The sequence below is a fragment of the Desmodus rotundus genome, chromosome 4, assembly GCF_022682495.2.
Source record: "Desmodus rotundus isolate HL8 chromosome 4, HLdesRot8A.1, whole genome shotgun sequence".
NCBI lineage: Eukaryota > Metazoa > Chordata > Mammalia > Chiroptera > Phyllostomidae > Desmodus > Desmodus rotundus.
This window is the reverse complement of record NC_071390.1, coordinates 78,543,427-78,568,742: the sequence shown is the minus strand read 5'-3', so window position 1 is coordinate 78,568,742 and position 25,316 is coordinate 78,543,427. Positions and strand designations below refer to the sequence as shown.

The 25,316-nt window shown below is 40.3% G+C and overlaps 1 protein-coding gene across 6 annotated transcripts in view; it reads left to right on the top strand.

Moving 5' to 3' along the window:
* The first annotated feature begins 3,772 nt into the window (after nt 1-3,772).
* LIN54 (lin-54 DREAM MuvB core complex component) overlaps nt 3,773-25,316 on the top strand; it is a 79,485-nt gene continuing 57,941 nt past the window's right edge. Inside the window, exons 1-2 of one of the 6 annotated variants that reach the window (XM_053922686.2) lie at nt 3,773-3,945; nt 22,340-23,051. In XM_053922686.2, coding sequence (XP_053778661.1) covers nt 3,809-3,945; nt 22,340-23,051 — 849 coding nt within the window. In that variant the 5' untranslated portion in view covers nt 3,773-3,808. Of the gene's footprint in view, nt 3,946-4,033; nt 4,683-5,838; nt 6,180-22,339; nt 23,052-25,316 lie in introns of those variants that run through there. The other 5 variants (XM_053922687.2, XM_024574836.4, XM_024574837.4 and 2 more) reach the window with 5 other exon arrangements.

Genomic DNA, 25,316 nt, shown 5'->3' with positions numbered 1-25,316 from the left:
AGGGCTGCAGCGTAGGGCAAACTGAATTGTGTACATGACTGCAAAAACCTTCAGGGGCTCCTGACAAGTTGGGATACAGTGCCTGTGCGAATGGCAGGGGGCGGATGCCCACTCAGCATGGTCTGCATTTCTGGGAACTTTTGCCCCGACTAAAGATGGCAGCCAAAAGAAGGTAAAGAATAAGGGGAAAATGGCAGAAATAGTGGACACTAACACACCAAAGGAAGGGCTGGATATGAAGTCAGGCAGGAAGTTCCAGGCCAAGCATTCAAATCAGGGTGGGCTGAAAAAGGGGAGAAGCCACGTGGTCTGGAGTAAGACAGAGAAGGTCTGAAAGTCAGAAGTTTGGTGAATTGCAGGAGCTGGCGGTGCGGTATGGGGGCGGGGAGGGAGTAAGGGGGGAGGGGGGGTGGTATACCTGCCCAGCCACCCAGATTCGGGTCTGCCTGGTGAAGATGGCGGCAGAGCTGATGGAGCTGCGTGGAACCGGCCTAAACACCCAGATTCATGAGGGATGCTTGGAGCCGAACTGTGACCGGGAATGCTGAGCAGCAGACTTACGCTTTCCTGAAAGACAGTATGTCTGACTGGCATATCTCGAAACTGGCCTGGTTTGACAAAAGGAGGCCGGACAGTGTGTTTTGGGGTGGTTTTAAAGGGCGTGGGACTTAATGGCAGAAATCTGCCATTATTCTAAATCTGTATAACCTTTAAATAAATAACCCCTTTCCTTTTTTCACCAAACTCTGGCATTGGGAATCATGCTTCTTGGTGGCAGGCAATTGAACCTCACAGCTGTTCCTGAACAGCATTGGCAGGATTCTGTAACACTCTTAAGAACGATGCTCGGTCAGGTCCTATCCCTCCTCCTGGAGGTGCATGAATCTTTACAAGCTATACTCTCTCCATTATCTAGTGTGTTGTGATCCTCTTCCCTTTCTATCTCTAGACTCATTATAACCTTACATTTCATTCATGCCATCTAGTGCCCACTGCATCTGTCTGCTGGTTCACCCCATTAAAACACAGTCATGTTTTAAATGGGGTCATATAGTTGAACTGTAAGTGGGGATAATTGTGAGAGAGTTATGATAGACTGATTCATTTTTGTGAACTACCTTGTACCCAGACATGTGCACTTTGTAGTTAATTGCTCAAAAAATATTTGTTAAGTTTGTTAAAGAACATAGTTGGGTAAAGAGGAAACCTAGAAAATCCCAGCATCATTGAATGTGATGTTGTGTCCATCTAAATCTCACTTTTCCAGAGGTGGCATAAAATCAAGGAGTACACAAATCCAAAGATTGATTAGGAACTAATGTCAGTAAGGTGGGGAATATGGTCTGAATATGCCACCAACTGTGGCAAAAACCAGAAGCAGATAGTGAAACTTGGACTGTAAAGCAAGAACTCTAAGAGATAGAAAGACAAGTAGGAAGGAATGGGTTAAGAGAGTTAAGTTGAAGGACTCTCCTGGATAAAAACTGATGAAAGTTGTGGTCCAACAACAGAGATCCTCAAGTTCTCTTAATAAAAATAATACCTGGAGGAGTTCCAGCTTCTGCCTCAGTGTAGAAAGCTAGAGAAAGTATTATTCCCACCATTTCAACAATAAGCTAGATAATCTACAAAATCATTACTTTTACTGAGCCAATCAGAAAATTGAGGTCACAGGGCAACATCGAGCCTGAAATATAAGGAAAGACTAGTGCTTCTAAACAACAGAAGAGGTGCAAAAACTGGGTCACCTGTGGCAGAGCATGGAAAGGAAGGTGATGCAGCCTTACAAAAAAGAATTCTGCTAAATTTTTAAATACATTCCCAAAGACTGAGTGTGGGCTGGCATGGGAACCTCATAGGAGCCACAATCATAAGGGGAGTTTGCATCCATTCCCAGGCTTTTCTCCAGGGATCTCCACTGGGCACCCAGGACAAAGACTGGGGGCTGGGTGGCAGACAGGCATTGAGGAGAGGACTGGCTGCCATTGCAGGAACGGTAGCATGAAGCCCAGACCCTTCTCTTGTAAGGAACAAAAGGCTTAAACTGATGGAGAAAGGCAGCAAACTTGTTGTTCCTCAAGGGCCAGGTGTAGGCCCATTGCACCTGAAGGAAAAGGGAAAACAAACAACAAAACCCAGCAACAAACCCCTATTCCTGAGAGAGGACTGGAAATTGTCCTGGGCCAAGATCATTAGAGGTCATTATGCTGGGGAGGATCAGGATCACAGAGACCAATGGATCCAAAGCCTGGGTAAGAATGAAGTTGGAACAGGATCAAAGAGAAGCTGTTTTCCTTATCTTCACCCCTGCAATCAGTCTAGCAGCACCAAGTAACAAGCAGTTTACTGCTGGAAAAAGGGGATAAGCTTAGATGGATCCTCTTTGAGTGGCAGGAACACAGAAGGTCTAAAGTGGACTTATGACAAATGGACTCATGAACAAAGGAACTTATAAATAATCTGGAAACTAATCTAGTTTGAGAAAATTTGGTCAACTACTATATACTTTTAGTACCTAGCAGTATACCTGGCACATAATAGGTACCCAGTAATACATTCGTTTTGTTCAGGTTTTATTTTTTTTACTCCTTCCTTGAGGATATGTTTATTGATTTTAGACAGAGAGGGAGGAGGAGAGAGAGAGAGAAAGAGAAACATTCATGTGAAAGAGAAAAATCAATGGGTCACTTCCTGTATATGCCCAATGGGAATGGAGCAGGAAACCAAGGTATGTAAACTGACCCACAGACTTCACCAATTCCAAGCCTGTGCTAATTTCATGTCACTTGCCATGCTAAATCCTAACCACTGAATTTGAGGTGAGAGGTATGGGGTGCTGTTGATTATGGCATAATAGAACAAATATTTGAGGCAGAGACTGTGTAGCAGCTTGATACTCCTGTCTTCATTTAACTCTCAGAACCCTGGGAAGCTTTATTTTTGTTCTGTAGGTGAGAAAAGTAACGCTAAGTCTTGTACACTAATAAGTGGAGTAGCCAGAATTTAAAACCAGGACTGCTTGATTCCAAAGTGAGTGCTGCTTCCACTGCATCTCACCTCCTCCATTGTTCCAGGACTACGGTATGTTCACACGTTGGCCTGTATGTTCTCCGGGCTTCATTAGCAATTACAGACTGTACCACACTATTATGCATTACGCTCTTTTGTAATTTCTATTGTTTCTCCTGTTTAATTCTTGTCTCACACGGAGTAGTTAACTGAATAATCTCTCAGTGACTGTTTATCCAACTCCAAATGTAGGCATCTTTTCTTATTGTATAATAAAGGATAGGGGGAAATAAAAATAGATGACTAAATACATGGAATTTTGATTGTTAGTCTTAGCAGTATACTGAAAAAAAAATATCCCTTTCAAAATAAATGTAACTTTGAGTGGTCTCCAGGGGCTTTTCAACTACCCCTACAAAATTAGTGCCTAAAAAACGACAAAATTTGGCATTTCCACGCAAGCACATCAAACAGTGGCAGGACACTGGAAATCGCCAAGAACTCTGGATTAGGGAGGCCCTCCCCATTGCAAACGCGATCCCGCCCTTCCCCCTCCCAGCCTCCGCAGGTTGGAACATTGGTGCGAAAGCTTTGACAGATATCCCACTCAGAGTCACGTGAAGCTGGAGCGTACTTACGGCGCCTTGCGGAATGACGCAAGACCGGGTTGCCAAGGGGCGGGGGGACCGGCGGCGCCAAAAGGGCGGGGCGGAGAAAGCCAGCGGAGAGGCGGGGCGGGCGGAATGGAGGGGCGGGCTGAGAGGGGCGCGCAGGCGGGGAGGGCCTAGCGTATTATGGGATGCGGCGGCGGAATGGCGCTGGGCGCGTGATTTTGAACAAACCCGGGTCTGTGTCTCGGAGGCGCCGCCGCTACCGCGGCTGCTGGAGCCCAAGGAGCGCGGCCGCGAGAAGGAGGCGGCGGCGCCGCCGGCTTTGGTGAGTGTCAGACCTGGGGTGGGGCATATGGGCAGGCGGGCGGGAAGGGGCGCTGAGAGTGGTGGCGCGGGCGGAGGGCGCCGGACCGCCCCCTCCGGGAACCGGGGCTGGTGGGTCGTGGCGGAGAGCGGGAACCTGCAGGCTGGGGGTCGCCGCGCCCCACCCCGGCCCGCGGTAGGCGGGAGGATCCTCCGGGTTCTGCCTCTTCCCGCCTGCACTCGGGAGGGCGTCTGTCACCCGGCAGCCCGCCCTTCCTGGCGGTCTGGAGGAAGGGCTCCCGCGGCTGTTGACACGCAGACTGCGTGGCCGGAGAAGTCGGCCGTGTCGGCCCTGGGTTTCTGGGAACCGGTTTTGCTGCTGTGTCATTTTGTACCAGCCCCTCCTTTCCCTGCTGCCTGCCGTCCCGTTCTTCCTACGCCCCTTTGTATGGTATCTTCGTGTGTGTCCGTTTTCCTCGCGAAGCCCACCAGCCAAATGTCATAATGTCCCCGAGGTGCACGGGGGAAGGGAGCGGGCCGGGACTTAGCTTGGCCAAGCAACGGTAAACACCAAGCAGGGTGCTGGTGTGCGCGGCTGGCGGTGGGAAAATAAAGTTTAAAGATGAAGACGCTGGGAAGACTTGATACTTTCAAGGCTCTAGCACGCTGCGTATAGACACGGCGATTAGGCTGGTGGTAGATAACACTAGTTTAAGCCTGCATCTACCGACGTTTATATGGAGTTGTCATTCAAGCAAGGTAAGGAAATGAAATGGCTTTTTCAACTTCTGCCTCTTCTTAGACTGTTAAACAAGGCAATATAGTGGCCCTATTCGAAACCTTGAAATTCAGTTTGCTCTTTTCAGATTGGTCTTTTAGAGCTCAGGTTATATTAGGTATAGAATTCAGACTTTGAATAGGTGATTATCAAATCTTTCTGAAATTAACAAAGGTAGCAAATTTAGTCTTTTAAAAAATTCTGGTTTTGTCAGAAGCCTTGAAGCTTATGTTTTCTTGTTATTTCTTTGATGATTAAAAAAATGCCTATGTTCTGTTTTACATATTTGTTGAAGTTCATGATGAGAGGGGCTGGTGGGGGTGGATGGGTAACTGGGGTCTTATTCTAAAGCAAGCTGTTTTATTTTCACTGTATTGAACAGCAGTAGATTTTTTTTTAATTTGGTAACAGATCTTAAAAATGTAGCAAAGAATATTAACTTAAAGGTATATTTTCTATATTTTAGAAACTGTTCACCCATGAATAGGACCAATACATTTTAAATGTAGTTGCGCTTTGACGTCTTAAACCAGTGACAAATTGGAAGTTACAGTGTTCAGGGACAGAAATGATCAGATGAAATCAAGTGGAGAGGAAAATAGTTCAGAACTTTGTTTTGACTGCAGTATCTGCATAAAAATCAATGCCTGTAATTTGCAAATGTGCCAGAAAGGTCAGATGTGACTATGGAAACAGCTCATTCTGTTAAAGTAGTGCTGACAGTGGAGGAAAATGTCAGAATTGGTGCGTAACACTGAAGGTCTTGATCTTGTTTTTATTGCTGAGATGGGCACAGTGAATACAGTGCATTCCATCACTTCAAGTTGCTATTTTGAAAATGAAGTAATTGGATTCCTTATTGTCCTTATGTCGCCTTCCCTACGGCTTTTGCTCTTCTAAACAAAAATAGGCCGGACTGGGGACCCCGCAGGTGTCGCGACTTCCTTTGGCGTGGCTGCGGGCCGCAGGAGCACCATTTTTCGTTGTGGGGTGGGAGGTCTCAGCTTGGGCTGTGTGTACATTTATATCCCCCTGTGCATTTGAAGGTTGGCGGGGCCGGCGGGAGGCTTCCCGGGATATGTGGGTGTGCGCCTCTCTGGAGGGGAGGGTCAAGGAGGGGAGGAGGAGGAAGGGGGAGGTTACTGGCGGCGGCTGCGGCTGCTGGGGCTTGGGCTGTCGGGGAAGCTGCTGAGCTGTGATGGTGATGACGAGGTGAAAATGGCGGATCTTTCGAAATACAATCCCGGCCCCTGACATACCAGAGGCGGCGGCAGCGGCGGCGTCGCTGCCACCCGGGCTCCCTCCTCAGCCCCCGGGTTCCCTGTAGCGCTCCACTTCGGGCAAACTGGGAAAGGAAGCATCTGGCCAGAGCTACCGTGCACAGGCAAAACAAACAGCACCCGGGCTCGGAATTGCCTGGGATCTTCTGGAGCCCCCACCTTGAAGCTGGAGGGAGGAGAAAGCAGCAGCCGCTGGAGGTAGAGAAGGGGTACCCGAGGGCTTCTCTATCTTGAGATCTCTTTATTTTGGGGGTGGGAGGTAAAAATTGCATTGTGGATCAAGGAATGACTAGTACGTAGTGCAAAGAAACAGTAGCCTCGGAATGACATCAACATTATTCTTTGAGTGTTAAGAGGGCTCGAGTTTGCTCTGATACCTAAGGCTGCTGCTGAGGCCTAGAGGAACCGCTAGCACTTATCATGATTTCTTGATTTAATATTCAAAATATCCACTCTGGCCGTTATTGGTAGGATCATGTTCAGCAGTTTATGGGGTTGTATGTTTCTTTAGGGAAGCAGAACATTAGCATTTTATTTTGCATTTAATTAAGCTTTTAATTTAGATCATAGTCTATTAACTTATTGGGGTGTTGGATGGTCACATTTTTTGAGCATATAGACTAGTTTAGTAACAATTAAAAATGTTGTCTTTTTTTTTTTTTATGGCTCTGTCGTCCACAGAGTGATCCCCTTTGCCCCTGCCATTAGCAAATAACAATTGAGATACTGTCACGCATATTTTATGTTTATATTTTTCTCTGCCCCTCCATCCATTTCATCAATTCAGAGAGTAAATTTATGAAGGATTTTGCAGTAGATTTTATAATCCAAGTGAATTACACCTCTGGGAACTCTAGTTTGGTTCGCAAGTTTTGCCTTCATTGTTAAAGAAGTTGTGATAGCCTGATGCATGTATCTGATATGAGTCATTAAGTTGGTAAAGATGAATTGTGAATTTTTATATTAAAAAATACTGAACCCTGTTGTTTAAAGAACTGGAGAATTGGATTGACTTTATGACAGCTATAATTTAATTTTGTTAGGTTACCTAAAGATCCACGTGTGTTTTAGATTGTGCTGCAGATCCCTAAGGAGTCTGTCTCTGCACAAAACAGTAATGTTATAGGAAAGTTAGAGGTGAATTAAATGTTTATATATTAATTTCAAGCCCTGTTTTTTTCCAGATTTTGTAGTGGAGGATTGGGTCAGTGCCATTGAGTATGTAAGAGGGAATGGAGAGATGAATATTTAAGAAATCCCTGCTGGTAATTTCATGATTAGCAGTAATTATCATAAACATCATACATGTATTTTATTCAGAGGGGAAGTATTTTGTGTGTGTGTGTGTGTATGTATGTGTGTATGTGTATTTTGGACATTTGGTTTTTGTTCATTAGAAGACGTTAGGGGAACTGAGAGGTACTCAAAAGGTTTAGTTAATGGATTTTTATTTTATTTATTTAAAGTCTTTATTTTCTTTTTCTTTATTTTTTTAAAGATTATTTCATTTATTTATTTTTAGAGAGAGGGAAAGGGTGGGAGAAAGACAAACATCAGTATGTGTATGCCTCTTGTGTGTCCTGGCCTGCAATCCAGGCATGTGCCCTGACTGGGAATTGAACCAGCAACCCTTTGGTTCACAGACCCATGCTCAATCCACTGAGCCACACCAGCCAGGGCTAGTTCATGAATTTTTAAAAATCATTTGTCTGATGTCCTTGTATCTAGTAGGAAATTGATTCTTTTGTTTTTCTTAGAGATGTCATGTTGCAATTATTTGGTCTATGCCAACCCAGCTGCTAAGTTAGTAAGACTAAGAATTTTAAAAATGATCAAGGAGGGGGATTAAAATGTTTTCTTCCATTGGCTTTCTTTTCCTTTGGATCACAGAATGCTGTTGTCTTTTTGTGATTCTTTTGTTAGTGTTAGATTGTTGCGGTTAGTACAGTTGTGTATTAATGATTAGAAGTGTGTTTGTTAGAAATGAAGGAAGACTATGTCCAGTGGCTTTTTGGTGGGAGAGGAGCATTACACATTTCCATTACTTCTTTCAAGTATTACTATTGGTTATGCTATCTATTGTATTTACATACTACTCTAGGGATAGGGGATACCTCAATATCATTGCCTCATGAAACTTTTGGTTTAGCAATTGTTGGAGGTAAGTTGGAAGGACGAGGTTCAGTAGGGCCTTAATGCAGAAGGCCTTGAGAATTACAGAAAAATTTAAAATAAGACAGTAAAGACAATAAATAAAAATTTAAATAAGACAGTGACAGCCTCAGAGATGCACTTGAGGAAAATGAATCCTGTAGCTTTTATGTAGGATATGTTGTAGTTTAAAGGATATGGAGGTAAAATATTGGGTTGGACAAAAAGTCTGTTACACTTTTTTCCATACGATGGCTCTATAGCACTTAACTGTCTTTAACTTCATTCAAAACAATTTTGTTAGATTGTATTGTGACCTCTGTCACATCTGCGTGCATTTTAAAAACTTACCAAGATGATTGAATTTTTGTGCAGCCATTATAATATTGAAGATGGAAGAAGCTAAGCAGCATTGTTGACGTATAATGCTTTATTATTTCAAGAAAGGTAAAACGCAACTGAAATACAAAAAAAAGATTTGTTCAGTACATGGAAAAGGTGCTGTGACTGATCAAACGTGTCAAAAGCGGTTTACGAAGTTTCTTGGTACTATTGACATTTTGGCCAAATAATTCTTTGCTGTGGGGCATTTGAAGATGTTTAGCAGAACCCTAGCCTCTACCCACTAGAAGCCAATAGCAGCAGGTTGCTGGCATACTCAAAATATCCAAATCAATAAAGGTATTGGTGAAAATGAAAAATGTGTCTTTTATCTTATGGAAAAAAACATAACGGACTTTTAGGCTAAAAGCTTTGGAAATTTGAAAATTCTTGGTTCCACATTGTGATGTATTACTAGTTCTATACAGAGACATCAAAGATGACAAGACGTTAAACCCTAATGAATTTTTAAAAATCATTTGTCTGATGTCCTTGTATCTAGTAGGAAATTGATTTTTTTTTTTGTGGGGTTTTTTGTTTGTTTGTTTGTTTTTTGAGATTTTATGTTGCAATTATTTAGTCCATGCCAGCCCAGCTGCTAAGTTAGTAGTGAGACTAAGAATTTTAAAAATGCTTATGGAGGGAGATTTAAATGTTTTTTTCCATTGGCTTTCTTTTACTTTGAATCAAAGAAGGCTGTTGTCTTTTTGTGATTCTTTCTGTTAGTCTTAGATTGTTGTAGATAGTACAGTTGTCTATTAATAATTAGAAGTGTGTTGGAAATGCAGGAAGAGTTATAGAATATTGAATGCTATAGAAAAAAAAAGAGAAATCAGAAGAAGCTAATTTAGATAGAGGAAAAGACTCTTCATTTGAGTTATAGTGTACCACATAACTGTCTTCATATTTACCCCACAAATAAAGGAGGCTTAGAAATTACTGCTTAGGTTTTTACACATTAAGCTACTAGGAGAGCCAAGATTCAGAAATGGATATGGTGGGGGAGGAGGTCTTGTGTGTGTGTGTGTGTGTGTGTGTGTGTGTGTGTGTGTGTGTGTGTGTGGATATTTCTGATTTGAATCTCCAAGGTTTTTCCTACTATGTTAGTCTTAAGCATGAATTCAGTTCCCCTTTAAAGGGGGAACATATATTGTGAATCCCCAGTGTTGGACTAAATAATTTTGTTAAAATACTTACTAGGCTTGGCTAGTGCAGCTCAGTGGATTGAGTGCCGGCCTGCAAACTGAAAGGTCACTGGTTTGATTCCCAATCAGGGCACATGTCTGGGTTGCAGGCCAGGTCCCCAACTGGGGACCTGTGAGAGGCAACCAATGGATCTTTCTCTTGCACATCCATGTTTCTCTCCATTTCTTTCTCCCTCCCTTCCTCTCTCTATAAAAATAAATAAAAATAAAATCTTTTTAAAAATTGTAAATCACAGAAGAAATGAAAAACTGTAATAAGAAGCAGCAGACCAAATAGCAGCAGAATCCACACTCTTAAGAGTTGCAACTAATCTGAAAGGGATTTAAACAAAATAACAAAATAATTTTGAAAAAACTTAATTTTAGGTATATATAGGTATAAAATTCTTATGCTTATTACTTGTATGCAAAGTAAATTTATAAATGAAATACAAGCAAAATTATTAAACCAGTAAAACAAATTAAATTTAGGGTGGTGGATGGTGTTTGCTGAGATGAAATCTTTCTTTGCACAGTGAATATACTATTGTCTACCTTAGCGCAGTGTGGGGTTTTCTATATACTGTACATCCTATAATAATTCCTATACCACTTTTCTGTATTTAAATGCGCAAGATTAGGTGGTTGGACTTTCACTTGCATAAATGTATCATTTACCCTGTAAGACTCTTCTGTGCCTTTTTCCTTAGCTCCCCCTAATTCTAGTGTACCATTGATTATGGATATGAGGTTGTTACCCAGATGATTAAGAATATATTTTTAAAAATATATTATCAAGATGAAAATATAAACTTTTAAAGTCTTTGTCAGGACTCATGGCTTAGCATCTACTGCTCTCAGTTAAGTTTGAGAAATGTTCTGTATCTAGTTTTTGAGTTGTTGATACTTGCTTTTAGAAATCAAAGCTAAAATCCAAATGGTATAGTGAACCAGTTAGTGTTGAAAGTATAGTTCTTAAATGCTCAGATATTTCTGTCTAAACATCTGCAAATTACTTATCTGTATAGGTGATAGGTCATCACTTCATATTATGTGCAGAATGAAAGTTGTTCACCAGGTTGTCCTCCACCTGTAACTAAGAAAAGAACAGTATTTCAACACTGGTAATATTCTATGCGAAACTCTTAAAGCATTTGTCATTTCTGTCTTAATGTTATTTTTTTAATTCTTACCCAAGGACATGTTTATTGATTTTAGAAAAAGGGGAAGGGAGGGAGAGAGAGAGAGAGAGAGACAAACATCGATGTAGGAGACAAACATCTGCTGCCTCTTGCACACACCCTGACTGGGGACCAAACCAGAAAGCTAGGTATGTGCCCTGACCAGGTATTGAACTGGCAACCTTTTGGTTTAAAGATGATGCTCCAACCCACTGAACCATACTGGCCAGGGCTATCTTAAGTTATTTTTCATTTGTTTTCATTGTTACTGTTCTAAATCAGACCCTCCATTTGTCTCTGTCTTGAACTAATTACTATAATTACCTCCTAATTGGTGTTCCTGCCTCCAGTGCAATAAAATACTGAGATGAAGCTAATCTTTTCAAAGTACTGCTGTGGTCAAGCCATTCCTCTATTAATTTCTAAGCTCTGTGAAGGCAGGGTGTTTGGTTAATTTCCCATAATGCCCTCCACAAAGTTGGGAAGCAGTTAGTATTTGTTAATTAAATGACTGATAAAAATCATAAGCTTGTTGAAAGTTAGGAGAACCTTGTAGATTTTCAGATGGAATGTGATTGGAGAAGATACTGGTTAAAAACTAAATCTAAGTACTAAAAACATTTGAAAGGGAGTTTGTTATGACAGTATGTTTGTTATTTTAAATGTTGTGGAGATTCAGAGCATTATAAAAACGTATCCTGCTCAAATACACAAACCAAAGTTATCTTTCAGAGCCCATTGTAAATAACGCTTGAGTTTTAGATGATACCCATTTTCCATGATTAATTTATTCATCCTTCAGATTTGTATTGAGAGGTTATCATTTGCCAGCTCTGTTCTAGACATTGGGGAAAGGAAGTACAGTGGTGATGAAGACAGACAACTCCCTGTCTGCGTGGAGCATTCTAAAAAGTGGGGGAGGAAGAATCAGACTAGAAACAAAGGTAGATTCTCATTGTTATAGATGCTGTGATGAAAATACCGGATAATGCAATAGAATGCCTAGGGCAGTGGAGATGAGAGTGGGAGTACTATTGTAGATAGATCTTAAAAATGTAATACAGTTAGACAAATTTAGAAATCAGTAGACCTTCTGAAATGAGTAAATATTTTAAGTCTCATTAGACTTATATTATTCAACCATGTTCAACTGTGAGGGCGGAACCTCAGTGTACTGACTTTCAGATCATACTTTGCCTTTAGAACTTTGTTTTATAAGCAAAAACGTTGGAGGCATGGAGAATGCATTGTATACTCTGTATTCTCTTCCTGTCATTCCTTCACAAGCAATCCTTTGTATAGCCGAGGTAAGCTAAAGCTCCTCAGTCCTGTTGGTTTGTGATGATACTCTTTGTTTTCTTGGAGTGGTCCACACAGTGATGATGAAGTTGCATGTGCTATTACATATCTTCCATTCCTAAGGGATAAAATTAGAGTGATGATTCATTTAACTAGATGGCCATTCCCTTTCTAGCCATGCCCACAAGCTCCTTTTGAGAATTTCTTTTAGCATGGGCTGCTCTGCCTGTGACAATGATTGAAACAGATATGAATGTCTAATCATAAAGCTATTATTGTAGTCTGCTCAGGGACTCATGAGGTGTCCTGACTCCAGAACTTTGCACAGCCCCATACTACAAAGACTGGCTAAACCAATCAGACCTTTTCTTGTTAGAAGTTTGAACTTTATTCCTAGTTCAAAGGAAGATTCGGTCCTGTAACTCCTAGTCTCTTTTAATAAGACAAATAAAAAGAAATGTTCTTCCTAATAATATAGCTTCGAAATACACAAAGTAAAAATGCACAGAAGAGGAGAAATAGACAAATCCATAATTGCATTGTGGATTTTAACAGCCTTTCACAGTAATTGATAGAAGAGGAAAAATAAGTATATAGAATATATGAACAACACTATCAACCCACTTGACCTAATTGACATTTATAGAACACTACTCTCCGTAACTACAGAACACACATTCTTTTCAAATGCACATGCAGTGTTCAAGATAGACCATATACTGAGCCATAAAACAAGTCTCTAATTTCAAATGATGGGAATGTTGTAGAGTGTTATGTTCTCTGATAATAATAGGAGTAATGTAGAAATCAATTAATGTGATAGAAAATCACCAAGTATTTGGAAATTAAGTAGCACACTTCTTAATTTTCCAGTGTCAAAGATGAAATCATAAGGAATATTAGAACACATTTGAAATTAATGATAATAAAAACGTATTAAAATAGAAAGCAGCTAAAGCAGCATTGGAGAAAATTCTTAACGTTAACTGCTTATTTTAGAAAAGAAGAAAGGGTTGACAAACTTTTTCTATAAAGGGCCAGATAGAAAATATTTTAGGCTTTGCAGACCATGCTAAAAAACTTATTTAATTTCATATATATATATATTAAAATTATATATATATATATCCTCCCAAGTTACATTCTTTGTTGGAGAGTAATATATAAACAGACCATGGACCTGATTTGGTCTGTGGGCTGTAGTTTGCTGAACCCTGATTTATTCTTCCATTTTAAGCTTCAAAGAACAAATTAAACCTAACGTAAGTAGAAGGAAGAAGATAAATATAACAGTGAATTAAATAAAAAATTGACAATTGAGACTATCAATAAAGCCAAAATACTTCTTTGAAAACATCAATAAATTGCTAAATCTCCAGCCAGAATGATCAGGAAAAAATGAGAAGACAGAAATTACCAAAATGAGGAATGGAGAGCTGAAATTTTGACAGACATTAAAATAAAAGAGTATTGTGTATAACTTTATGCTAATTAGTTCAACAACTTAGAGGAAATAGACAAATTCCTTGAAGGACACAAACTTGCAAATATCAAAAGTCACTCCCCGGAAGAAACAGATAACCTAAATAGCCCTACATTTATTGAAGAAATTGAATATGTAGTTAAAACCCTTCCCACAAGAAAATACTACATCTAAATAGCTTTACTGGTGAAGTTTAACATGCATTTCAGGAAGAAACAGTAGCAATTGTATGCAGAATTCTGAAAATTGAAGAGGAAGGAACATGCCCTAACTCATTTTATTTGGGTAGCATTATCCTGAGACAGCCACTACAAGAAAAAAATCCTACAGACCAATATCCCTCATGAGTATAGACAGAAATGCTTAAGAAAATATTAGCAAATAGAAGTTGGCGATAATATGTCAGTTGGGATGCAAATCCTGTTCCTTCGCAGCATCTACGTGGGCCTCTCCAGATCTGCTCAATGGGACTTGTGGGCAGTGAGGGAACTGATACACACATGATGCTTTTGTTCCTTGCTATGCTGTGAGTCCTGTCTCTCTGACCTAGGACTACTGTGTGGTCTGCCAGTGTCCATGAAACAGTAACAGGCTGCTTTGTTAGCTTACTTGGAGGATCAAAAATCTGACCCCTCCCAGTTCTTGTCAGCTCTTGGGAGTGCTGACAGAGGCATACATGGCTTTCTGAAAGAGGAAGGATGAGGCCTGTGCCTGCTGAGTTAAGGTATAGGAAAAGACTCTCTCACATCTGGTAGCAATTGTTCTTACCCAAGTGGTGGGCAAGGGTGAACAGGGGCAGGGAGAGTAAGAGTCCTCCAGTGTTCTACCTCTTAATGAACTTTTAGGGGCTGAGTTGAGAGGTAGCCAGGATGGTACTTTGCAGCTGTTGTACACTCAACTGCATGGCCTCACATGAAAGACAGTATGACTGCAGTAGCTGAATTGAGGAGTCTCCAAAGGTGAGAAAGTAGTGTCAGAAATGAGGATAGAGGGGTTTAGGTGGATTGAAAACATGAGATGTTTGTTTAGTTGAGCTGCAAGTGTGAGTGCTTGAAACTTAAAGTAAATGCACTATTAGGCCACTATCTCCCTCATGGCCTGACCTTTCCCTCTTCATACATGTTGGCTTTAAGGAGAAAGATGAATAGGGTTGGGTTGAAGTCTCCCAACCCTTAAGGGGAAATCAAAGGCCAAACTAACATGTCTAAATATACTGGGGGAAATTCAGGGAGAAGTGGGAGTTAACTTTGTACGGCTCTGTTGGATACTGGCACTCAAGTCATTGTTATACTTTATTCTGTGGAGTTTATTGCATGGAGTGTTCAGATACAACCGATAGCGCTTGGGCAAGGTTTGCAGTAGGGAAGGAAAGACAAGGTGACACTTTCCAGGGGGTGGGAATTGTTGTGTGCTGCTGTAGCTTCTATTGCTAAGATGTAACTGGTGTTGATTGTACATGTCTGTACTAAGTGCCGGAGTGTATTCTTCTCATCAGGAAGAGCCACATGTAGAAAAGTTGCTAGTACTTTGGGGTCCCAAAACCTTATAGATCCCTTTGAGCTACAAATTATTGTGACTGATGATTTTGCAGTGTGTGTGTATATAACTCATCCAACTCAATAAGAAGACAAAAAAAAACAAAACAGTATTTTAAGAATGCCAAATATTTTAACACACACTTTTCAAAAGAAAATATGCAAAGACAATACCCATATGAAAAGATGCTCAACATCATTAGTCGTTGGGAATTGCAAATTAAAACCACAATGAAATATTACTTCATATCCACTGGAATGGCTAAAGTTAAAAAGACTGATAATACCAATTGTTGGTGAAGATGTAGAAGAGCTGAAACTGTTGTACATTTCCCGTGTATGTATAAAATGGTACAGCCAAGTTGGGAAATTGTTCGGCAGTTTCATGTGAAGTTAAAAATAAACTTACCTTATGATCTACAAGTTTACTTCTAGGTATTTTTCAAAAGAAAAGAAATTATGCGTCCATAAAAAACTGGAACTTGAGTGTTCATAGTAATAGAACTTGAATGTTCATAGCAGTATTATTCCTAAGAGTCCCAAACTGGAAAACAAATAAAATATCCATCAGTAAGTGAATGGATAACCAAATCATGGTAGATTCTTACAGTGAAATATTACTCAATCATAAAAAGGAACAGAACTACTACTAAGTGCAAGAATAAAGATAAATATCAATATGCTGAGGGGGAAAATTCATGCCACATATGATCCCTTTGTGTCAGGAGTAAATAACATGATTCCATTTATGTGAAATTCTAGACTGGGCAAAGGCAGAACTCATCTGTAGTGATAGAACAGATCAGTGGTTGGGTAGGGTGGGATTGACTGTAAAACAGTAGGCTTATTTTTTGTCCATTTAAAAATAGCAATGCGTTCTGGCCAAGATGGAGGCATAGGTAGACACACTGTGCCTCCTCGCACAACCAAAAGAAGGACAACAACAATTTAAAAACAAAAAACAACCAGAACTGACAGAAAATCAAACTGCATGGAAGTCCGACAGCCAAGGAGATAAAGAAGAAACATTCATCCAGACCTGTAGGAGGGGCAGAGAGGGGTAGTCACGGTGGAGAGGACTCGTGGCAAGGCAGCGGCTGGCAGACCTGGCGAGGTGGCGGATTGTGGAGCGGGACAAGCAGTGAGACAGCTAGCAGACCCCGCGGCCCCATATTTGCACATAGATAAACTGGGAGGAATGGAGGGGGAGCAAAACAGACCAGATCGTGCAACCCAGGGCTCCAGCTTGGGGAAATAAAGGCTGAAACCTCTGGTTGAAAACAGCTGTGGAGGTTGAGGCGGCAGCAGGAGAAACTCCCAGGCTCACAGGAGAGTTCGTTGGAGAGACCCACAGGGGCCTAGAGTGTGCACAAGCCCACTCACTTGGGAATCAGCACTAGAGGGGCCCAGTTTGATTGTGGGTAGAGGAGGGAGTGACTGAAATCCTGCAGAGAGTGGAGCAAGCGCCATTGCTCCTTATTGGACCCCTCCCCCATATACAGCATCACAGTGCAGCAACCAGCATTGCCCCTCCCCAGTGAACACCTTAGGCTCCGCCCCTTTATGTAACAGGTGCGCAAAGACAAAAAAAAATGGCCCAAATGAAAGGTCAGATCAAAGCTCCAGAAAAAATACAACTAAGCAACGAAGAGATATCCAACCTACCAGATGCACAGTTCAAAACACTGGTAATGAGGATGCTCACAGAAATGGTTGAATTTGATCGCAAGTTAGATGGAAAAATGAAGGCTATACTAAGAGAAACAAAGGAAAATGTACAGGGAACCAATAGTGACGGGAAGGAAACTGGGACTCAGATCAACAGTGTGGACCAGAAGGAAGAAAGAAACATCCAACCAGAAAAGAATGAAGAAACAAGAATTCGGAAAAACGAGGAGAGGCTTAGGAACCTCCAAGACATCTTTAAACATTCCAACATCCGAATTATAGGGGTGCCAGAAGGAGAAGAGGAAGAGCAAAAAACTGAAAACTTATTTGAACAAATAATGAAGGAGAACTTCCCTAATCTGGCAAAGGAAATAGACTTCCAGGAAGTCCAGGAAGCTCAGAGAGAGAGTCCCAAAGAAGCTGGACCCAAGGAGGAACACACCAAGGCACATCATAATTACATTACCCAAGATGAAACAGAAGGAGAGAATATTAGAAGCAGCAAGAGAAAAGGACACAATTACCTACAAAGGGGTTCCCATAAGACTGTCAGCTGATTTCTCCAAAGAGACCTTACAGGCAAGAAGGGGCTGGCAAGAAGTATTCCAAGTCATGAAAGGCAAGGACCTACATCCAAGATTACTGTATCCAGCAAAGCTATCATTTAGAATGGAAGGGCAGAGAAAGTGCTTCTCAGATAAGGTCAAGTTCAAGGAGTTCATCATCACCAAGCCCTTATTATAGGAAATGTTAAAGGGATTTATCTAAGAAAAAGAAGATCAAAAATATGAACAGTAAAATGACAGCAAACTCACAGTTATTAACAACCGCACCTAAAACAGAAACAAAAGCAAACTAAGCAAACAACTAGAGCAGGAATAGAACCACAGAAATGGAGATCACATGAAGGGTTATCAACAGGGGAGTGGGAGGGGGAGAGAGGGGGGAATGGTACAGAGAATAAGTAGCATAAATGGTAGGTGGAAAATAGACAGGGGGAGGGTAAGAATAGTATGGGAAATGTAGAAGCCAAAGAAATTATATGTATGACCCATGGACATGAACTATAGGAGGGGAATGTGGGAGGGAAGGGGTGTGCAGAATGGAGTGGAGTGAAGGGGGGAAATGGGACAACTGTAATAGCATTATCAATAAATATATTTTTTAAAAAAAGAATAACGTAAATGAAAATTTAAAGAAATTTAAAAAATAGCCATGGTAAAACTTAAGGCAATACAATTTTGTTATTAAAATTATGAAACGATAATAAAACATATCCTGAGTTTTGAGTCCTGGCTCTTCCATTTACTAACTATGTGGCCTTGGTCAAATTATGTTACCTAAATTCCTTCATCTGAAAGATGGGGGTGATGATGATACCATCTCAGAGTTGTAGTGAGGGTAAATTAAATTGCCATCACTGTTAGATAGTAAGTGCTTAATAATGATGATCAATTTTGGCAGTATTAATGTTTGTCAATGCTAATCATTATAATTTGCAACTCCTCTCTGTTACTCTTGATATTGGAACAGGTATTACATTGTTATATTTTAAAAAGAGGGAAGAAGAATTGTTGTTTAGATTCCTATGGATCTTTCATATTCTACAGACATTTGATATTCTAACTTACTGCTATTCAGTCAGTCATAAACATGATGTACTTTCTTTAATAAGTAGTGATAATGATACTGACTCTTTCATTGTAAGTTTTGCAGGACCTTTGGCTAGAAACATCACAGTTCTGATTTGTTCATAATCTGCATTATTATTATTTTTTTAAATATTTTATTTATTTACTTTAGAGAAGGGGGGAGAGAGAGAGAGAGGGAGGTAGAGAAGGAGAGGGAAAGAGAAACATCATTGTAAGAGAAATATCATTAGTTGCCTCTTGCATGCACCCTGACCGACTGAACCCACAACCCAGGCATGTGCCCTGACCAGGAATCAGACGGGTGACCTTTCACCTTGCAGAATGACACCCAACCAACTGAGCCACACTGATCAGGGATCTGCTTTATAATTATTACCATTTGGGGGGGGGACCCACTGTGTACCTCTCAAATTGTGCCGTTTTGATATTTTAAGTGGCTGAGAGGGATTTGAGAATCTTTTTTCCAAATAAAGGTTTCTTTGGTATGACTAATTGATCGTACTTGGGCCAGATAAGGCTTTTGATGTTCTGTTGCTGAGATAGGTTAATCTGGAAACTTTTGACATTAATTTGAGTACTTAATGGATTTAAAACATATATACTTATTTTTATTTTATTGATTAGAGAGAGAGAGGGGTGGGGGAGAGAGAGAGAAACCGATTTGTTGTTCTGCTTATTTATGCATTCATTGTTTGATTCTTGTATGTGACCTGACTGGGGCACCCACAACGTTGGTGCATCTGGACAATGCTCTAACCAACTGAGCTACCTGGCCGGGGAATTTAATCGATTTTATGAATGATGTGCCATCATTTTAAGACCTAGCTCCCTGGAGATTTGAAGTTACTTTTCCAATATCTGTTTATATTTTATTTTATTTTAATTATATTTTATTGATTTTTCTATTACAGTTGTCCCAATTTTTCCCCCTCCCACTCTCCACCCAGAACCCTACACTCCCTCAGGCAATCCCCACACTGTTGTTCATGTCCATAGATCATGTGTATAAGTTCTTTGGCTGCTTTCATTCCTATATTATACTTTACATCGCCATGGCTATTCTGGAACTACTAATTTGTACTTCTTAATCCCCTCACCTCTTCACCCGACATCCCCGACATCCCCCTCCCATCTGGCAGCCATCAAAACACTTTCCGTATCCATGATTGTGTCTCTGTTCATCTTGTTTGCTTAGTTTGGTTTTTAGATTCAATTGTTGATAGATGTGTATTTTTTTATGTCATTTTATTGTTCATAGTTTTCATCTTCTTTTTCTTAAATGAGTCCCTTTGACATTTCATATAATAATGGCTTCATGATGATGAACTCCTTTAGTTTTTTCTTGTCTGGGAAGCTCTTTATCTGCCCTGTGATTCTAAATGATATCTTTGCTGGATAACAATCTTGGCTGTAGGTCCCTGCTTTTCTTGGCTTGGAATACTTCTTTGCAGCCCCTTCTAGCCTGCAAAGGTTCTTTTGAGAAATCAGCTGATAGTCTTATTGCAACTCCCCTGTAAGTAACTAACTTCTTTTCTCTTGCTGCTTTTAAGATTCTGTCTTTATCTTTAACCTTTGGCATTTTAATTATGATGTGTCTTGGAGAGGGCCTCTTTGTATCTGTCTTCCTTGGGACTCTGTGCTTCCTGGCCTTGCATGTCTATTTCCTTCACCAAATTAGGGAAGTTTTTTTTCATTAATTTTTCAAATAGATTTCCAATTTCTTGTTCTTCCTCTTCTCTAGCATACCTATGATGCAAATCTTGGACCTCTTGAAGTTGTCCCAGAGGCTTCTTATTTTTTTACTATCTTTTTTACTATCCTCATTTTTTTATTATTATTTTTTTCTTCTTCTTGTTCTGATTGGTTGTTTTTTGCTTCCTTATGTTCCAAATCATTGATTTGATTCTCGGCTCCATTCACTTTTCTTTTGTTTCCCTGTAAATTGTTCTTTATTTCAAGTAGTGAATCCTTCGTTTCTGACTGGATCTTTTGTATGTTATTGAGGTCCTCGCTAAGTTCCTTGAGCATCCTTATAACCAGTGTTTTGAATTCTGTATCTCATAGATCACTTTTGTTTTGTTCTTTTTTTGGTTTTTGATCTGTTCTTTAATTAGGGCCATGTTTCTTCGTCTCTTCATTTTGGCAGACTCCCTGTGTTAGATAGAGCTGTTAGGACTCCATGTCTTGGTAGTATAGCCCAGTGTAGTAGATGTGTAGGGTCCAGTGGCACAGCTTTCCCTATCACCGAAACTGGGTACTCGAACTGCACCCTTTGTGTGGGCTGAGTACACCCTCCTCTTGTCATTGAGAATTGATTGCTGTTGTCAGGTCATTGAGAGTGATTTACCCATGCCAGTCAGCTGCAAGGATTGGCTGTGACCACTGACCACCAACCTCTGCCCTCCGTGGAGGATCAGCTGTGCAGGGGCAGGGTGGGAGTGCTCTGAAGTGGTCTGTAGCAGTTCACTGAGGGTGAAAGCTCTAGGGTGTCCCAAGTGGTGTAGGCCAAGGTCAGCCCCCAACAGTGTTTTGCCCAGGACCACCATGCATGAGTTACAAAACAATCTGCAGACTGTGCTGGGCTTGGAGGTTCCCAGGTAAAGCCAAGCTGTGAACCTAGGCTGGCTGCTGCTAGTGCTGGATCTGGGATCACTTAGCAAGTGGTACAGGGGCTATGGGCTCATAGGGCCAGCTGTTGCTTGTTTGAGAGGGTTTAGGAAGTTATGACGTATGAGCAAAGACCAGCCATTTTTATGGAAAAGCTCTATTAACTGCTGTAAATTGGGTGGGATGGAGTCTCAAGATATGGCACCCACCTGCCCACTCTGTGGCTCCTTTGGGGGAGGATTCAGAAAAGGGACAGTGGCCTCTGCCTGCCTTTGTGTCTGGGAGAATGCTGTCCCCCAGCTCTTGCCTTGATGCCAGACACTTCAGTTCCTCCCCATATGCCGCTGGTGCCTTTCAAGCTGCTACCCTGTTGCTGGAGCTCAGAAGGAGTGAGTCTGAGTAATCCATGTGTGGATTCTTTAAGAGGAACTACTTGGGGCTCCAGAATTTTCTTCAGCCAACTCAACCCCTGCTGGTTTTTGTAGCCAGAAGTTGTGGGAACCTTCCTGGCACTGGAACTCCTCTCCCCCAGATATCACTCCCAAATTTTTATTCACCACAGGTGGTTGTTGGACCAGCCCATTCTGCGCTTGCCCTCTGACCAGTTGATAGTTGTGGTTTCTTTAATTCAATAGTGGTCAAATTTCCATTCAACTCAATATCTGACAGTTCTGAGTAATGGTTCTATAATTTAGTTTTAATTTAGATGTGGGTGTGTGAGGAGGCAAGCTGTGTTTTCCTATGCTGCCATTTGGCTGGAAATGTACCCTGGTTATATATTAAAAATCTTTATTTCTTTGCGTGCATAAGTACTTCCCAGGTCTGTCAATTGCGGGGGAAAAGCTGGGAAGAAAGAAGATGATTAGACATGTAAAGATTTAAGTTTTATGAGTGGGCATTGGAAAGGAGTTTCCTGTAATTAAGTGACTTAGTGTTGCCTGAATGCAGTGTACTTTTGGATTGAGACATGGTGAATGAGGCTGTTTGGTTCTAGTATTGTGTCTCATATGACTTATAGTTCAGATTCTTCAAAGTTGAAGATATGTTAAAATGGTTTAACCCATATCCGCATCAGGAGTATTCTTCATTCAATTATACATCAATTAAAAAAGTCATTTTTTATTTTGTCATTTTGCATTTTTCTCAATTTTTTTTTCTTTCTCTTAAATCTGTTCTGAAATCTAGTAATTTTTTTTATTTTTCAACTTTTATTGCAGTGCCTGGTCAACTTCTAGCAGGAGAACGATCATGGAGGTGGTGCCAGCTGAGGTGAATAGTTTGCTTCCAGAGGAAATAATGGACACTGGTATAACTTTAGTGGATGATGATAGTATTGAGGCTGTTATTGTTTCATCCCCAATTCCCATGGAGACAGAACTGGAAGAAATTGTCAACATAAATTCTACTGGTGACTCTACAGCCACGCCCATTTCCACGGAACCAATCACAGTGTACAGTAACCACACTAACCAAGTTGCAGTGAATACAATTATTAAAGCAGATTCTAATACCACAGTGAAACCAGCTTTTCCAAGTGGCCTTCAAAAACTTGGTGCTCAGACTCCTGTGACTATATCTGCCAATCAGATTATTTTAAACAAAGTATCACAGACATCTGATCTTAAACTTGGCAATCAGACCCTTAAACCAGATGGACAGAAGTTAATTTTAACAACTTTGGGCAAGTCTGGTTCACCAATTGTTTTAGCACTACCCCATAGCCAACTACCCCAGGCTCAGAAAGTTACAACTCAGGCCCAGTCAGGAGATGCTAAGTTACCACCGCAGCAAATTAAAGTAGTTACCATTGGAGGGAGGCCAGAGGTGAAACCTGTCATTGGTGTCTCAGCACTGACCCCAGGAAATCAACTGATTAATACAACAACTCAGCCCTCTGTGTTACAGACCCAACAGTTAAAAACAGTACAGGTAAAAAAAAAAGGGGGCTTATAAATTAAAATGCATGTTAAAAATTAAATTGACTGGTAGTTGTGTTTATAGGGTGATTAAATGCTTAGTTGTTACTGATTTCTTTTGAATGTTGCATTTAGGAATTGTGTCAAGTTTTTGGGTTTCTTTTGGTTATTTTTTTGTAAAGTTTGATATATCTAATCCTTTGAATATTTTTTTGCTAGAGAACTTCGAGCAAATATAATTTTGGTTAAATTTCAGATGAGTGTATTTATAGCTTTTTGCTCCTTTTTAAATGCATTTTATTCTTAATAATAGTTTGATTACAAGGATGTTCTGCTGGTATAAAGACGTCAGAATTTCTGGTGGGCTGTCAAAAAATCATTCAGACATTTTTTCAGTTAACAGATGGCCAAAGTCTAGGAAAACTTGCTGCTCTGAGAAACTCTTGGAGCCAGAAATAGTATATACTGTCCAGTTTGTGCTTTAGAGTTTACTGTCCATTGCCATCACTCATGTTTGCCTTTTGGAAAAGGCAGTACAATGTGATGGAAGGTAACGTATAGGCTTTAGAGTCAGACAAACTAGATTTGAGTCGTCTCTGCTACCCTACCACCTGTGGAACTTTGTATAGGTTACTTATCATCTTTGAGTTTTTGACTTCAGCTAGAGTGGCTATTTGATCACGATGCCATACATAGCAACAAAAAGTACTTGATGTAGTTCTCAAAAGTTAGAGGATCCTCCAAAATGGTACCTATTGTTAGTATGAATAAGACCTTAACATAGAAGGTTAACAGAACATTTATTAGGTGGTTTCACATTTTTCATGCTCAGATAGCCCTTTTTTAGTCACCACTACCCTTAGAAATACAATGATTCACTTAAGACCAGGGAACACAAATACATTCTCTGTTTGAAAGAGTCACCTTTTAGGAAAAAAGGAGAAGGCATGAGTTAGAGAACTAAAGCAGTTGTATAAGGAAATAGGAAGGTTTGGGGAACTATCCACTCTCAGCTAATATTAGAAATAATGTTTGGCAAAATATTAGAAACTTACCTTTCATGGGCTTTTGTTTAAGAACTTTGTAAGATTTCTTAAACCTTATAATTTGCCCATGTCCCTTCTGCTACTGTTAAACATTGTGTTCTTTTTTTTTTGTTCATTATCTCACTTATCTCTGACTTCCTTTTACTTTATTTTTTAAAAGTATTTACTTATTTATTTTTAGGGAGAGCAGAAGGGAGGGGAGAAAGAGAGGAAGAGACACATGGGTGTGCAAGGGAAACATCGATCGATAGGTTGTCCCTGGCACGCCCCCAACAGGGGACCTGGCCTACAACCCAGGCATGTGCCCTGACCAGGAATCGAACTGGTGACCTTTCGGTTTGTGGGATGATGCCCAACCCACTGAGCCACACCATTCAGGGCCTTTTTATTTCATTTGATCAGGGTGTCTTCAATGAGATATCCTCTATCATCAAGCATCCCGTCCTTAAGTTAGTTTGTTAAATCAGTCTTGAAATTTATTTTTTATTGGTTTACCAGAGTATGTCCAGCTTTGGAGATGTAGATCATAACCATGTCACAAGAAACTGATAGTGTGAATCAGAATGTCATTTTTTTCATTTATAAGAGCAATGTATACATACTGTTTTAATGACCAATTTGTTTCCACTAATGTTCTACTCTGATCACCTAACTACTGACCAAAAAAAAAAGACTGAAACTTAATTCTTACAACTTCTTTTATTGTGTTACTTTTATAAACCCTGATTCTGTTTATTAAAAAGAACTTTGGTTTAAAAAAAAAACGATAAACAAAACAAAAGAAACTCCACTTAGGATATTGTTCTACTTGTCTAGTTACTTTTAGGCAGCCCTAATCTTTCTAACTCAGAAGTAATCTACAAAGCTCGGAAGCACAGAAAAAAGCAAATAAGCTACACATCTATATGTTTCCTTTTTAGGCACCAGAATATTTGGTTTATTATTACACGGTGTATATGATTCTCTGGTTTTTTTCCTAGACAGTCTTCAGCGTTGTCTTAAGTTTAATGAGTATTGAAACTGTTAGGGTATGGACAGCAGGTAAGGGTGGAAGAAGGAGACCCATCTTGAAAAATGAAGGAAAGAGGTGACAGTTGAGGCCAGAGGCAGTAACAAAGAGGTATAGTTATACTTAATTACAGATATATAAACACTTTCCCATGTTTCTTCTGTATAGTATTTAAGAGTGATAACTAGCTGTCTGGAACAGCATAACTCCTAACTACTTCTTG